The sequence below is a fragment of the Trachypithecus francoisi genome, unplaced genomic scaffold, assembly GCF_009764315.1.
Source record: "Trachypithecus francoisi isolate TF-2019V2 unplaced genomic scaffold, Tfra_2.0 Contig01436, whole genome shotgun sequence".
NCBI classification, from domain to species: Eukaryota; Metazoa; Chordata; class Mammalia; order Primates; family Cercopithecidae; genus Trachypithecus; species Trachypithecus francoisi.
In genome coordinates, this window is record NW_022681430.1 from 2156340 (window position 1) to 2169626 (window position 13287).

Consider the following 13287-nt stretch of genomic DNA (forward strand, 5'->3'; position numbering starts at 1 on the left):
CATGATCGGACTGATCCCAGTACATTTTAATGTCTTTATATGTCAATGATGAAGGATGTAAAATCTTCATATTATGTCACTATTATGTAACTGCTTCAAGAAAACAAAAAATTAATAAAACCTAACACATGTAAATAAACTCTGACATAACATGAGTCCATGATATTAAGTAGCCAGATTTTCAAACCTCTTTGTCCTTTAAGAGCCCAATTTTAAGCTGGGCGTGGTAGTTTACGCCTGTAATCCCAACCCTTTGGGAAGCTGAGGTGGGAAGAAAGTGTGAGCAAGGGAATTATAACCAGCCTGAGCAACATAGCAAGACCCAGTCTTATTCTAAAATTTTTTTTTAATTTTTTTTAAATCCAATTTTTGCTCTTCAGATTTTTTTTCAACCAACCAACAATTTGCCAGCTTTCTTTTTTTTTTTTTGAGACGGAGTCTTGCTCTGTCGCCCAGGCTGGAGTGCAGTGGCACAATCTTGGCTCACTGCAACCTCCTCCTCCTGGGTTCAAGCAATCCTCCTGCCTCAGCCTCCCAAGTAGCAGGATTATAGGCCACCATGCCCTGCTAATTTTTGTATTTTTTAGTAGAGATGGCTTTTTGTTATGTTGGCCAGGGTGGTCTCAAACTCCTGCCCTCATATGATCCACCCACCTCAGCCTCCCAAAGTTCTGGGATTACAGTCGTCAGTCCCCACACCCAGCCAGCCAGCTTTGAGTTTCATTTCTTTCATTTTCTTGCTCATCCTCAGAGGGAGAGGTTTAAGAAGAGAAATAAAGGGGGAAAATGGGAAAAAGGAAGGCAAAAGGTATAGATGCCTCAGGAACTGACCGGGAGTAGCAGTCAGGCTCCTGGAAGAAACGAGAAATGTAGCAAGGCATGGTCAGGAAACACGTGTCTATCCATGCTCCCACTCTCTCTGCCTTTCCCTCTCTCTCCCATCCCTCTTGCCAAGAAGTGAGCTGGCAATCTTACCAATGACAAACAAAACAGATAAAGCCTCCACACTGAGAGTTAGAAACCCTACTTTAGCCAAAACTAAGTCACATCGAATTGTGCCATGACAGCATTCCTGTCCCCTCCCCTGCAATGGCAAGCAAGTGTCATATGAAAATAGCCTTTTGAAATTACCATGAGCCTTTTTTTAAATTTTATTTTATTATTATTATTTTTTTTTGAGACAAGTCTCACTCTGTTGCCAGGCTGGAGTGCAGTGGCATGATCTCAGTTCACTGCAGCCTCTGCCTCCTGGGTTCAAGTGATCCTCCTGCCTCAGCTTCCTGAGTAGCTGGGACTACAGGTGTACGCCACCATGCCCAGCTAATTTTTGTATTTTAGTAGAGACGGGGTTTCACCATGTTGGCCAGGATGGTCTTGATTTCTTGACCTCATGATCCACCCACCTCGGCCTCCCAAAGTGCTGGGATTATAGGCATGAGCCACAGTGCCCGGTCAAGCCTTTTATTTTTATTTATTTTTACACCCAGGCTGGAGTGCAATGGCATGATCACAGCTCACTGTAGCCTCAAACTCCTGGGCTCAAGCAATCCTCCTGTCTTGGCCTCCCAAAGTTGGCTCAGGGTTGGTGAGCCACCGTACTCAGCCAACCATGTGGCTTTTAGAGATGATCTTGTCTAAATAAACCCTTCTTGCCTGTTTTGCAGAAAAGAAAATTGAGATCCCAGAGAAACGAAGTAACTTGCCCAAGGTCATTCAGCAAGCAAGATAGAACTAGATCCCCAAACTGCAAATTAGCAGTCCAGAGTTCTTCCTCAATGAGCAATTTAAAAGCTACAGAATGTACCAAAAAACACCCCAACTGCCTAGATACAAAAACAATTACAAAGACACAAAAGGGCAGGAAAACTCAGTAAAACTATGAACTTCACCCCACCGCCCAGAAGCCCATTGACAATCAAAGCAGTGTCAGGCTGATTCAAGGAGTAATGGTGCCTCCAACAATTTAATTGTTCTTCTTCCTCCTTTACCCGTTTCTCACAGGCAGATAAAATTAAAATGCATCTAAGACTACTGAAACTTACTTTGAACCAATACAGACCTTTGTTGATACCTGAAATTTAGGGACTGGCAAATACATTTTCCACCAAGAGCTTACAGAAATCACACTCTTAGAGCTAAAACATCAGGTCATTCCATGAGTCTTAAGCCCTGGAGAAAATTAAATGCTTTCCCCAGAAATGGGTCCTCTCCCCTGTCCTGCGCAGGTAACAAACGCTGCTGGAGAGACTGGCTTCATCAGCCGTCTAAATGCAGACTTTTCAAGAAGGTGACCCAAGAAACTAACATTCCAAAACAGGACTTCAGAAAAAGAAGAAAACTTTTTCTTACCCTTAAAAATAACAGAAACAATAGGATCCGGCTTGCCAAATTTCGTTTTAGGGATATTGCTGGCGGATTCCACAATCACTCGCAGCATGGCTCTTAACTGGCAGAAAGCAAGTTTCAGCAAACGAAGTGGAGACTCGGGCGCTGGAGCTCCGGGTCGCACCGCCCCGGGAGAGAAGTTCTCTCCCAGTGAAGGGAGGATTTCTCCCAGGGACGGGGCAAGGAAGAGGAAAAGGCAAAAATGGGTGGACCTCTGGCGGATTTTACTGAAGGCAATGTGTAAACTGATACCGAACTCCCCGCGTCTACGCAGTGCCGCAGGCACAGACTTACGAATTCGGGAAATGTGGAAGTGAAAAGGACACACCTTAAACTAAAAATAATTCCGTGCAACAAATGAAAGCAACATGAATTTGGAGCTAAGAAATACGGGTAGCTCAGGAAACCGCTAAAACGTTGCTGCCTTTTAGCAATGGTTCGTGAAACTGAATTAATTGATTTGTCCATCACTGCTTTCATTTTCTTCTGAGTTTCATGGAGTTTTAAAACTTTAGTCATTTTTTTCTTTTGACTTTTCGCTGTTCCTTCTCACGCTATTGAACACACCCACTCAGTATCCCTATGTTCAGCTTTTTTAAAGCAGCTAAAGGGTGCCGCCTACTGGACGGCAAAGGAATGACAGGGTTTATTTCAAGTAAACGCGGTCCGGGCATGGGAAGGAATACGGTTTTTCAGAATTGATGTACTGTGAGTTGATTCTTTACCATATATATATATACACACACACACACACACATATATATGACTTAACATAGAATTTCTTCAAAACACCTTCAGAGGTGAGAGCTGGGCGCCTAAGTTTTCCTGGCGCATCAAATGCTGCCAATTGCCTTCAGTGAAAATGGAGAAGACACTCCCCACTATTTCTGGACCTACAGCTGCCCTTGGTGTCTTTCTGTCCCAGAGGGTGCATGAAGACGGTGCAGCCTGGCTGAGATCACAAGAGGCAGCCTGGGGCTAGTCAGCCAGCTCTGAGTGTGAGATTCTGCCTCACCACTCTGAGCTATGTCACCTTACCAAGTTTCTTTTTTCCTTTTCTTTTTTTTTTTTTTGAGACGAAGTCTCGCTCTGCCGCCAGGCTGGAGTGCAGTGGCGTGATCTTGACTCACTGCAACCTCTGCCTCCCGGTTTCAAGCGATTCTCCTGTCTCAGTCTCCCGACTAGCTGGGACTAAAGGCACGCGCCTCCACGCCCAGCTAAATTTTTTTTTTTTTTTTTTTGGTAGAGACGGGGTTTCACCATGTTGGCCAGGATGGTCTCGATCTCTTGACCTTGTGATATGCCCGCCTCGGCCTCCAAAAGTGCTGGGATTACAGGCGTGAGCCACCATGCCGGCCAGCAAGTTTATTAACCTTTTTCTTCCTCAGTTTCCTCATCTATGAACTGGGGATAAAGGCTGTTATAAGATAAAGGTCATAGCATAGGGGCTAGCACAAAGTACACAGTAATTTGCACATGTAAGAAGTTCATGCTTATTTGTGATCTCATAGCGTTTCTGTTAATGCAGGTTGACTTTAAATCAGGATCTCGTTATATTTCGGAAGAAAAGACTAAAACTTGGGATGAAGAAACATTGGGCTTCTTTTTGCTTTAGAACACACAGTCAAGCAGATCCACCTGTAAATAAACGTTTCAAGTACATTGAAAAAGCATGACTAAACCTACAGGAATTCTTCTGTCTCCATGAGTTTCTCAAAGGCTTAAAGTCAAGAACCAATTACCCAGTGCCGTGTTCATTATTATTGTATTTAGTGGACATGTCGGCAGTTTTAGTGGAATATAGAGATTATTACTTTTATTTTATATGGCTGCTTTCTATTTGTCATTTTTACTGTGAAATATATTTATAGAAAAATGCATACTACATAAATGTGACAGTTTAACAAGTCTCCAGGTCAAGACCGAACATTGCCAGCCCTCCAGAAGCCCCTGGAATACCCCATGTATCATATCCACCTCCTTCTTCCAGACGTAACCACTCTCCTGATTTTGTTTTTTTTGTTTGTTTGTTTTGTTTTCTTTTTTGAGACTGAGTTTCACTCTTGTTGCCCAGGCTGAATTGAAGTGGGGTGATCGGCTTACTACAACCTCCACCTCCTGGATTCAAGCCCTTCTCCTGCCTCAGCCTCCCAAGTAGCTGGGATTACAGGCATGCACTACCACACCTGGCTAATTTTGTATTTTTAGTAGAGACAGGGTTTCACCGTGTTAGCCAGGCTGGTCTCAAACTCCTGACCTCAGGTGATCCATCCACCTCGGCCTCCCAAAGTGCTGAGATTACAGGTGTGAGCCACCACACCTGGCCCACTCTCCTAATTTTTATGGTAATGATTTCCTTGCTTTTCTTTGTAGTTTTTACCCAAGAAAAAACACAAAACAAAAAACAATAACAAAAAAAACAGTTTAAGTTTGCTTGGTCATGACCTTTGGTGACATAAATTCTTTTGCATGTTATGAACTTTACATACGTACACATATATTCATATGTATAGATACACACATACATGTGTTTATACTTTATGAATTCTTTGCTGTATTATGACTTTATAGAAATGGAATCATACAGAATTGATTCTTTCGTGTTTGACTTCTTTTTTCTCAGTATTATATTGTGAAATTCATTCATGTAGCTCTACTTCCTTCACTCTTGTTGCTTTATGGCATTTCATTGTATGAGTTCCAACATTTTATTTTATTTATTTATTTATTTTGAGACGGAGTCTCGCTCTATCACCTGGGCTGGAGTGCAATGGCGCGATCTCGGCTCACTGCAACCTCCACCTCCCGGGACCAAGCAATTCTCCTGCCTCAGCCTCCTGAGTAGCTGGGATTACAGGTGCACACCACCACCCTAGCTAATTTTTGTGTCTTCAGTAGAGGCGGGGTTTCACCATGTTAACCAGGATGATCTTGAACTCCTTACCTTGTGATCTGCCTGCCTCAGCCTCCCAAAGTGCTGGGATTACAGGCATGAGCCACCGTGCCTGGCCTCCAGGTCTGATGAATTCATTCTACTACTGCCAGACATTTGGATAGTTCAGGGAATGGGGCTATTACAAACAGTGCTATTCTGAACAGTCCAAGACTGTTCTGGTACAAATGTGCATAAGTCTATTTAGAGTCTAATCTATGGGTGGAATTGCTTGCTGGGCCAGTGTATGCATTTCTTCACCTTTAAAAGGTAATTCCAAATTATATTCCACAGTGGTACTCTTGCCAACAGTGTAGGAGACTTTCTGTTGTTCTAAATTCTTGTCATACTTACCAATGTTAGATTTTTTTACATTTGCCCTTCTGGTGAGCATATAATAGCATCTCACTGAAGTTTTAATTTGCCTTTTACCTATTCATGTGGGAGAAAAAGACAAATGACCTCCAACCTTACATAATACATAATCAATTACAGGTGGAGTATAAATCTAAGCAAGATAAAGCATGTTTCAGCCCAGACGCGGTGGTTCATGCCTGTAATCTCAACACTTTGGGGAGGCCGAGGCGAGTTTGAGACCAGCCTGGGCAACATAGTGAGACCCTGTCTCTACAAAAAATTGTTAAAATTAATCGAGTGTGGTGACATGAACCTGTGGCCCCAGCTACTTGAAAGGCTGAGGTGGGACAACCACTTGAGCCTGGGAAGTCCTGGTGGCAGCGAGCCATGATTGTGCCACTGCACTCCAGCCTGGGCAACAGAGTGAGACCCTGTCTCCAAAAAAAAAAAAAAAAAATCTAGCCAGGTGGTGGCAGCTCACACCTGTAGTCCCAACTATTTCGGAAGCTGAGGCAAAAGGATCACTTGAGGCCAGAAATACAAATCCAGCCTAGACAACATGGCCAGACCTCCTCTCTAAAACAAATAAGTAAAGAAAAAAATCAAACACCAAGAAAAGCCACAGAAGAATATCTATATGACCCCAGGATAGGAAATGATTTCTTAATATGAAAAAATGTACAAATCATAAAGGAAATAATGATAAATTCAATGATATTAAAATCATAACCTACAAAGGACTAGTATTCAGAGTACAGAAACATCTCCAGCAAATTAGTAAGACAAACACATAGAACTCAGTGGAAAAATAGGTAAAAGATTTGAATAGGCACTTCATAAATTAGGAAATGTAAATATGAAAAGGTACTCAACCTCATTGGTAATTAGAAAAGTGCAAATTAAAACTCCAATGAGTTATTATTATATACTCACCAGATGGGAAAATATGTAAAAATCTAACATTGCCGAGCTTGACAAGAATGTGGAACAACGGGAAGTCTCATACACCGTTGGTGAGAGTGTAATCAGCAGTAAATTCTCGTGGATTTTCTACCATTACAATTATAGAATCTGCAAATAACGCCTGGGGTGTTTCTTCCTTTTCAATCTTTGTGCTTACTTTCTTTTCCCTTTTATTTCTATGTTGATTAGACCTTTCATTATAATATTGACTAGGGGTGGTAATAACAGACATCCTTATCTTTCTCCACATTTCAAAGGGAAAGATTTCCATACTTCACCATAAAGTATGATATTTGCTGTTGGTTTTTCGTAATTAGACCTTTTAAGATGAAAGGAGTTCTCTTCATTCCTAGGTTGCTAAAACTTTGAGGTTTTTTTGTTTGTTTTTCTTTTCTTTTTGAGATGGAGTCTTGTTACGTCCTTCTGGCTGGAATGCAGTGATTTTTCACAGGCACAATCATAGTGCACTACAGCCTTGAACCCCTGGCCTCAAGCAATCCTCTTGCCTCTACCTCCCAAGTAGCTGAGACTACAGGCAAGTGCCCAGCTACTTTTAATGCCCAGTTTTAAGGCTTTTTATAAGACATAAAGTTGTATTTTATCAGATGGTTTCACTTTATTGAAATGATCATATGAATTCTATGTTTAATGTGGTGAATTATATTTATTTTATTTTATTTTGAGACAGAATCTCGTTCTGTTGCCCAGGCTGGAGTGCAGTGGTGTGATCTCAGCTCCCTGCAACTTCCCCTTCCTCGGTTCAAGCAATTCTCCTACCTCAGCCTCCCAAGTAGCTGGGATTACAGGTGCACACCACCACATCCAGATAATTTTGTATTTGTAGTAGAGACAGGATTTCACCATATTGGCCAGGCTGGTCTCAAACTCCTGACCTCAAGTGATTCACCCATCTCGGCCTCCCAAAGTGCTGGGATTATAGGCAGGAGCCACCACACCCAGCCAATTACATTTATTTTCTAATATTAAAGTAACTTTGCATTCCTGAGATAAACTCAACTTGGTTTTCATATCTTATACTTTCATATTGCTAAATTTAGATTGCAAATATGTTTATACACTATCTATGACTTTTGCATCTATGTTTATAAATAAGACTGACTTGCAACTTGCCTTCCTCATTTTGTCCTGGTCAGCTTTGGTGTGGAGGTCATGCTAGCACCATAAAATGGGTTGGGGTGTGCTGTTGCCTCTTTTTTAATTCTTTGGAAAAGCTTGTGAACTTGGAATCATTTCTTCTGATATGTTGCTCTTTCACAAAAGTCATACCTGTATTTATTTTAAAGAACCAAGAAATCCTATCAGAGGCTGGTGCAGTGGCTCACGACTGTAATCCCAGAATTTTGGGAGGCTGGGGTGGGAGGGTTGCTTGAGTCCAGGAGTTTGAAACCAACCTGGGCAACATGGCAAAAAATAAAAAATTAGCTGGGCATGGTGGTGTGTGCCTATAATCCCAGCTACTTGGGAGGCTGAGGTGGGAGGATCACCTAGGCCTGGGAGGTCGAGGCTACAGTGAGCTATAATTGTGCCACTGCACTCCAGTCTGGGAGACAGAGTGGGACCCTATCTCAAAATAAATAAGTAAACCCTACCAGGCGTGTTATAAAATTAGCGGTTCACCTCTCCTTACCTCTAGCATTTCCTGCCAGCATTTCCATTTCCAGCGGCCCCAGTTTTCAATTCTTTCATCTGATTATTTTGGTATTTATCTCCACATCTCCAAGTAATATGCTTTCTTCTATTTTTCACTTTCCAGCATCAGGCATCATCTGTTTCCTAACAAGGAAAATGAGGACTTACCTGTCTTTTGCCCCTCCTCAAATCCAACCACATATGTGCACACTTTCTGTATCCGATCCCCCCAGGATAGCTGTACCATAAATTTGCATAGATACATCATTGTGATTGTGTAAACACTATTCACAAGCCATGAAGTATATACTGCAACATGCTTCATATATTTTGATCTTTCTTTCTTTTGGAGTTAATACCTTGTTGGTGGCGGTTTTTAGTTTTAGTTTGTTTGTTTGTTTGTTTTCTGAGACAGGTTCTCTGTCACCCAGGCTGGAGTGTAGTGGTGCGATCTCAGCTCAATGTAGCCTCAACCTTCCCTGGCTTGGGTGATCCTCCTGCTTCAGCCTCCCAAATAGTTGGGACTACAGGCACACACCACCACACCTGGCTACTTTTTGTATTTTTGTAGAGTTGGGTTTTTGTCATGTTGCCCAGGCTGGTCTTGAACTCCCGGGCTCCAGCAATCTGCATACCTCGGCCTCCCCAAGTTCTGGGATTACAGGCATAAACCACTGCACCTAGCCCCTTTTTGTTTTTTGTACTTTAAACTCTTCCCAAATTGTGTAAATTTCCAACATGTTCAAACATATTGAAATTGTATGAATTTCATCTTGAACTCCCACCTGGAGTCTTCTGAATGGCTCTGATCTGGAGGGCTTTGCTCGGGAGCTATGCATAGCTGCTTTCCCTGAGCTGCCCTTCAACTCTCTTTGCATCTCTCTTACTTTGGATTCTGTGTCTTCCTCTTTCTTGGTTTACTTTTTTGTATTGCTGAAGCATAGACCTTCCTTGCTTGAACAGCTTTATTCCACTCTCATATTTCACTGGCAATTTGGCTGGCACAGGATTCCAAGTTCAAAAGCATTTCCTCCCAATATTTGAAAGCATTATTCCATTGTCTTCTGGTTTCCCATATAGTTCACTCCCGCCATCTCTAGGAAAGTATCACATACCTGCACCTGTGCTGTGTGACTTCAGTGCTTTTCTATACAAAGCATGTTGTCCTGTACCCCATTCGTGGCAGACATGGCTATGGGACTGGCTTTAATGGAATGTGGGAATGTGGCAGTTGCTACAGTACACCACCCAGATATCCCTCCGGAATGAAGGATAAAATACCCCCAGCTGCTGGGAGAGCTGCCAGAAAACCTCCCTCAGCTGGTAGCCCTCTTCAGGGATTGCCTGCACTGAAGAAAATTGCCCCACCCAAGATCATGTTTCCTTCAAGAAGCAGCCTACCTCCCAATGACTGATCAGCGCAGGGATATAAAGGCCTGGTTCCCTTGCCCCAAGTGGTGACAATCTACAGGGCCATTCCAGCCTCTGGGTTCCCCATGGGGTCAGCAGAAGCCAGTGTTGGACCCAGCTTCCTTCTCCCCACTTCTGTGGTGTTGATCTCATGAAGACTTCTTAAGAAATACCTGTATACTGATATCATTTCAGAAATTTTCCCTGGGGAATGCAACCTGTCACAGTTGGGTGCCAGGAGTGGTTCAAGAAAGCAGATCCTAAGATGGAATTTTGAGCTTGATCCTCCACCACCCAGATGGCAATGAAGACCCCTGATAATCTCATCAATGGTTATCCCTGGCACAGTACAATTGTAAAATGTGTCACCAATGGAAGGGAACACGTTAGCTGTGTGAAATGTCAAGCAGTTGAAATACGCAGGGAAAACAGTAAGTAAGGATTTGGATTCAGGGGACCATTGCCAAACTCAGTTGACACTCTGGAAAAGTCACAAAAGGCTAAGAGTGATTGATCAGCAATAATTAGCTATGAATGAAAGCCAGGGAGCCTTCTCTCCTGCAGCAGGAGAACTGGGAAAGCTCAGGACCAGCATCAGAACTTAGTCACAAAAGATGACAAGCTCCAAGGAAGATTGAACCCCCAACTGAGACAAGTTGACTCTGAGAAGGTCAAGGCTATTCTTGGGAAGGACTGGGACACTGATACACAGGATGGGGATATCTGCTTGATGTCCTTGAGAACCTTAAACCCCCAAATTTCTCTGCGACCTCTGAGCCTGGGGGAGCTCAAATTAAAGACAAGCACCCCTCTGCCTTGCTTGGAGATGATGTGAAGGCCTCTCCCCTGCAAGACAACTTGTTCTTTTCTCAGGATCTGCCTTCACCTCCCACCCCGGCCATTACCAATAACTACGGTTAAGTCCTAACAACATATTGCTGCCTGGGATGTACTAGCCCTGCCTGCTGAAGACAGAAAGGGGCTACCCGCTGAACAAACCGCAGGACACAACCAACTGGACTGGCAGAAGTTGGAAGAGTTCACATGGGGCTGAATTCTAAGCGTGCTGTGTCGAGGGGCAGTGCAGAACACAAATCTGGATAAAAGAGGGTTGACCAGTATGGGTGTGCTCTCCCAGAATGCTGATTTCATATGCCACAAGGCCCCCAGAGTTGGTATAAACACTACTAAGGTGGCGCCTAGGAACATGAAAAAAGCAACGGCCCACCTTAAGTTAAGAAGGAATACCTGCACTGCCCTGACAGACAGTAAGGATTGAAATGCTGCGGCATGATCAAGTGGATTTACAACGTAAGGCCAGAAAACGAACTAGATGACGGTGTTCTACAAGGGCCTGGAGGACACATCATTTACCAAAGCAATAAAGAACACAGTGGTAGAAGAGCATCAGTTTCACTAAAGAGTTCAGTCTTCTGTAGGCCAGGACTGAGGTCAGAAATTCTGGTACAGAACTGGGCTGACTATAGCAGGGACTAGAAGACCCAGAACAATAGAGGCCAGGGAGTGGCACGTTATTGTCAGCAGCCAGGTGTGAGCAGTTACCATAATGAACATCCAGGTTGGAGTAGCAGCCAACCTAAGGCTTATAGAATTATGGAGGTGATCAACAGAGAACACAGCATCCCGGGGCAAAATAGATGGGTGGCAAACAAGGTCCCTGCTTGTGAATCAAAATAAATAAGATCAATACAATCAAAATAAATAGGAATGCTGAGGGCCATTACCCCTATACAAAGTCACCTTCTCCTGTGCAGTTTCCAGGCCTGGACCAGTCCCAGGACATGAAGCCTACTGACTAAAGGAAAGGTCAGGTCCTCAAGTGGAGGAACCCTCCATCCCCAAGGTAAATGTGCATGATAATGATTCCCTCGCCCATCCCCAAAGGGACCTGTGGCCATTTACTCAGGTAGCTGTTGAGTGGAGAAGGGGAATACCCAAGTGTTTTGAGGACTTTTGGATACAAGACTCAAGTTGATGTTGATACCTGGAGACCTGAAACATAACCATAACCCACCTTGTTAAGATAGGAACACATGTAGTCGGGTGCAGTGGCTCACGCCTGTAATCCCAGCGCTTTGGGAGGCCGAGGCAGGCGAATCACCTGAGGTCAGGAGTTCAAGACCAGCCTGGCCAATATGGTGAAACCTTGTCTCTGTTAAAAATGCAAAAATTAGCCGGGTGTGGTGGTAGGCGCCTGTAATCCCAGCTACTATGGAGGCTGGGGCAGGAGAAACGCTTGAACCCAGGAGGTGGAGGTTGCAGTGAGCTGAGACCGTGCCACTGCACTCCAGCCTGGGTGACAGAGTGAGACCCCGTCTCAAAAAATATATATATGTGTGTGTGTGTGTATATATATGTGTGCATATATATGTATGTATATATATAAGCTTAAAAATAATTTAAAACGTTCACAGTGGAAATAATAATTGTTTAGTTAAAAATTGTGAAAATCACTAGGTGTGGTGGCTCACACTTGTAATCCCAGTAACTTGGGAGGCTAAGGCTGGAGGATCACTTAAGTCCAGGAGTTTAAGGCTAAAGTGAGCTATGATTGTGCCACTGTACTCCAGCCTGGGGACAGAGTCAGATCTTGTCTTTACAAAAACAAAACAAAAGAAAGAAAGTAGTACAAGTAGCAACTTAGAGTGGAAAGATGATAGCTGAGGGTCATGGCCTGGAGTCACAACTTCTCTCCCTAGGACCCCAGGGAAAACTCTGGAGGAATGGAGTGAGGGTTGACTCAGATTCCAGGAGGGTCTATGAGCTGTGTCTCATTAAGAAATAGGAGGATCAAGAGAGCTTTAAGATATTAGAAGGGTAGGAGACAGTAACAGGAACTAGGGCAGGTGGTATTTATTATTTATTTATTTAGAGACAGAGTCTCACTCTATTGCTCAGGTTGGAGTGCAGTGGCGCAATCTTGGCTCCCTGCCACCTCCGCCTTCTGGGTTCAAGCATGCTTCTCCTATCTCAGCCTCCCAATTAGCTGAGATTACAGGCATGCACCACCACACCAGTTAATTTTTGTATTTTTAGTAGAGACGGGATTTTGTCATGTTGGACAGGCTGGTCTCTAACTCTTGACCTCAGGTGATCTACCCGCCTCAGCCTCCCAAAGTGCTAGGATTACAGGCATGTGCCACTGTGCCCAGCCCGAGTGGGTGTTATTTAGAGAAGGGAGTAGAGGCTTACAGACTACTGGTCAGTAGGCTCCAGTCTGACTTCACAACAGCGTGTGTGTGTGTGTGTGTGTTTGTGTATGTGTGTGTGTGGGTTGAGTGTTAGGTGGGGACTACTCACTGGTAGGATATGAATGTGAATGTGCACTTTAGAGGCAGCACAGCTTTACACAAAGACAGTGCCTGTGTTCTGATATCCATCACAACTGGCTTCCTCACCACCAGCGCTGCCACTACTCTCTCCACCACTTCCAGCCCAATGGCAGCCTCCCAGGGTCCTGCTCAGCAGGCCGCTCCCGACTGAAGTGCTTCATTTGCAGTAACTCCTTTGGTCCTACAAACAATCCTATGAGATAGGTAATAATCTCCACTATAAGTTAGGAAACTGAG

General features: G+C 43.7%; 1 protein-coding gene across 4 annotated transcripts in view; it reads right to left on the bottom strand.

Annotated features, from left to right (window-relative positions):
- MYOF (myoferlin) overlaps window positions 1–2680 on the bottom strand; it is a 175547-nt gene extending 172867 nt beyond the window's left edge. For 2 of the 4 annotated variants that reach the window (XM_033224721.1, XM_033224716.1), the window contains exon 1: window positions 2350–2680. In XM_033224721.1, the coding sequence (XP_033080612.1) occupies window positions 2350–2437 (88 nt within the window). In that variant the 5' untranslated portion in view covers window positions 2438–2680. The remainder of the gene's footprint in view (window positions 1–2349) is intronic. The other 2 variants (XM_033224736.1, XM_033224729.1) reach the window with 1 other exon arrangement.
- Between the last annotated feature and the right edge of the window lie 10607 nt (window positions 2681–13287).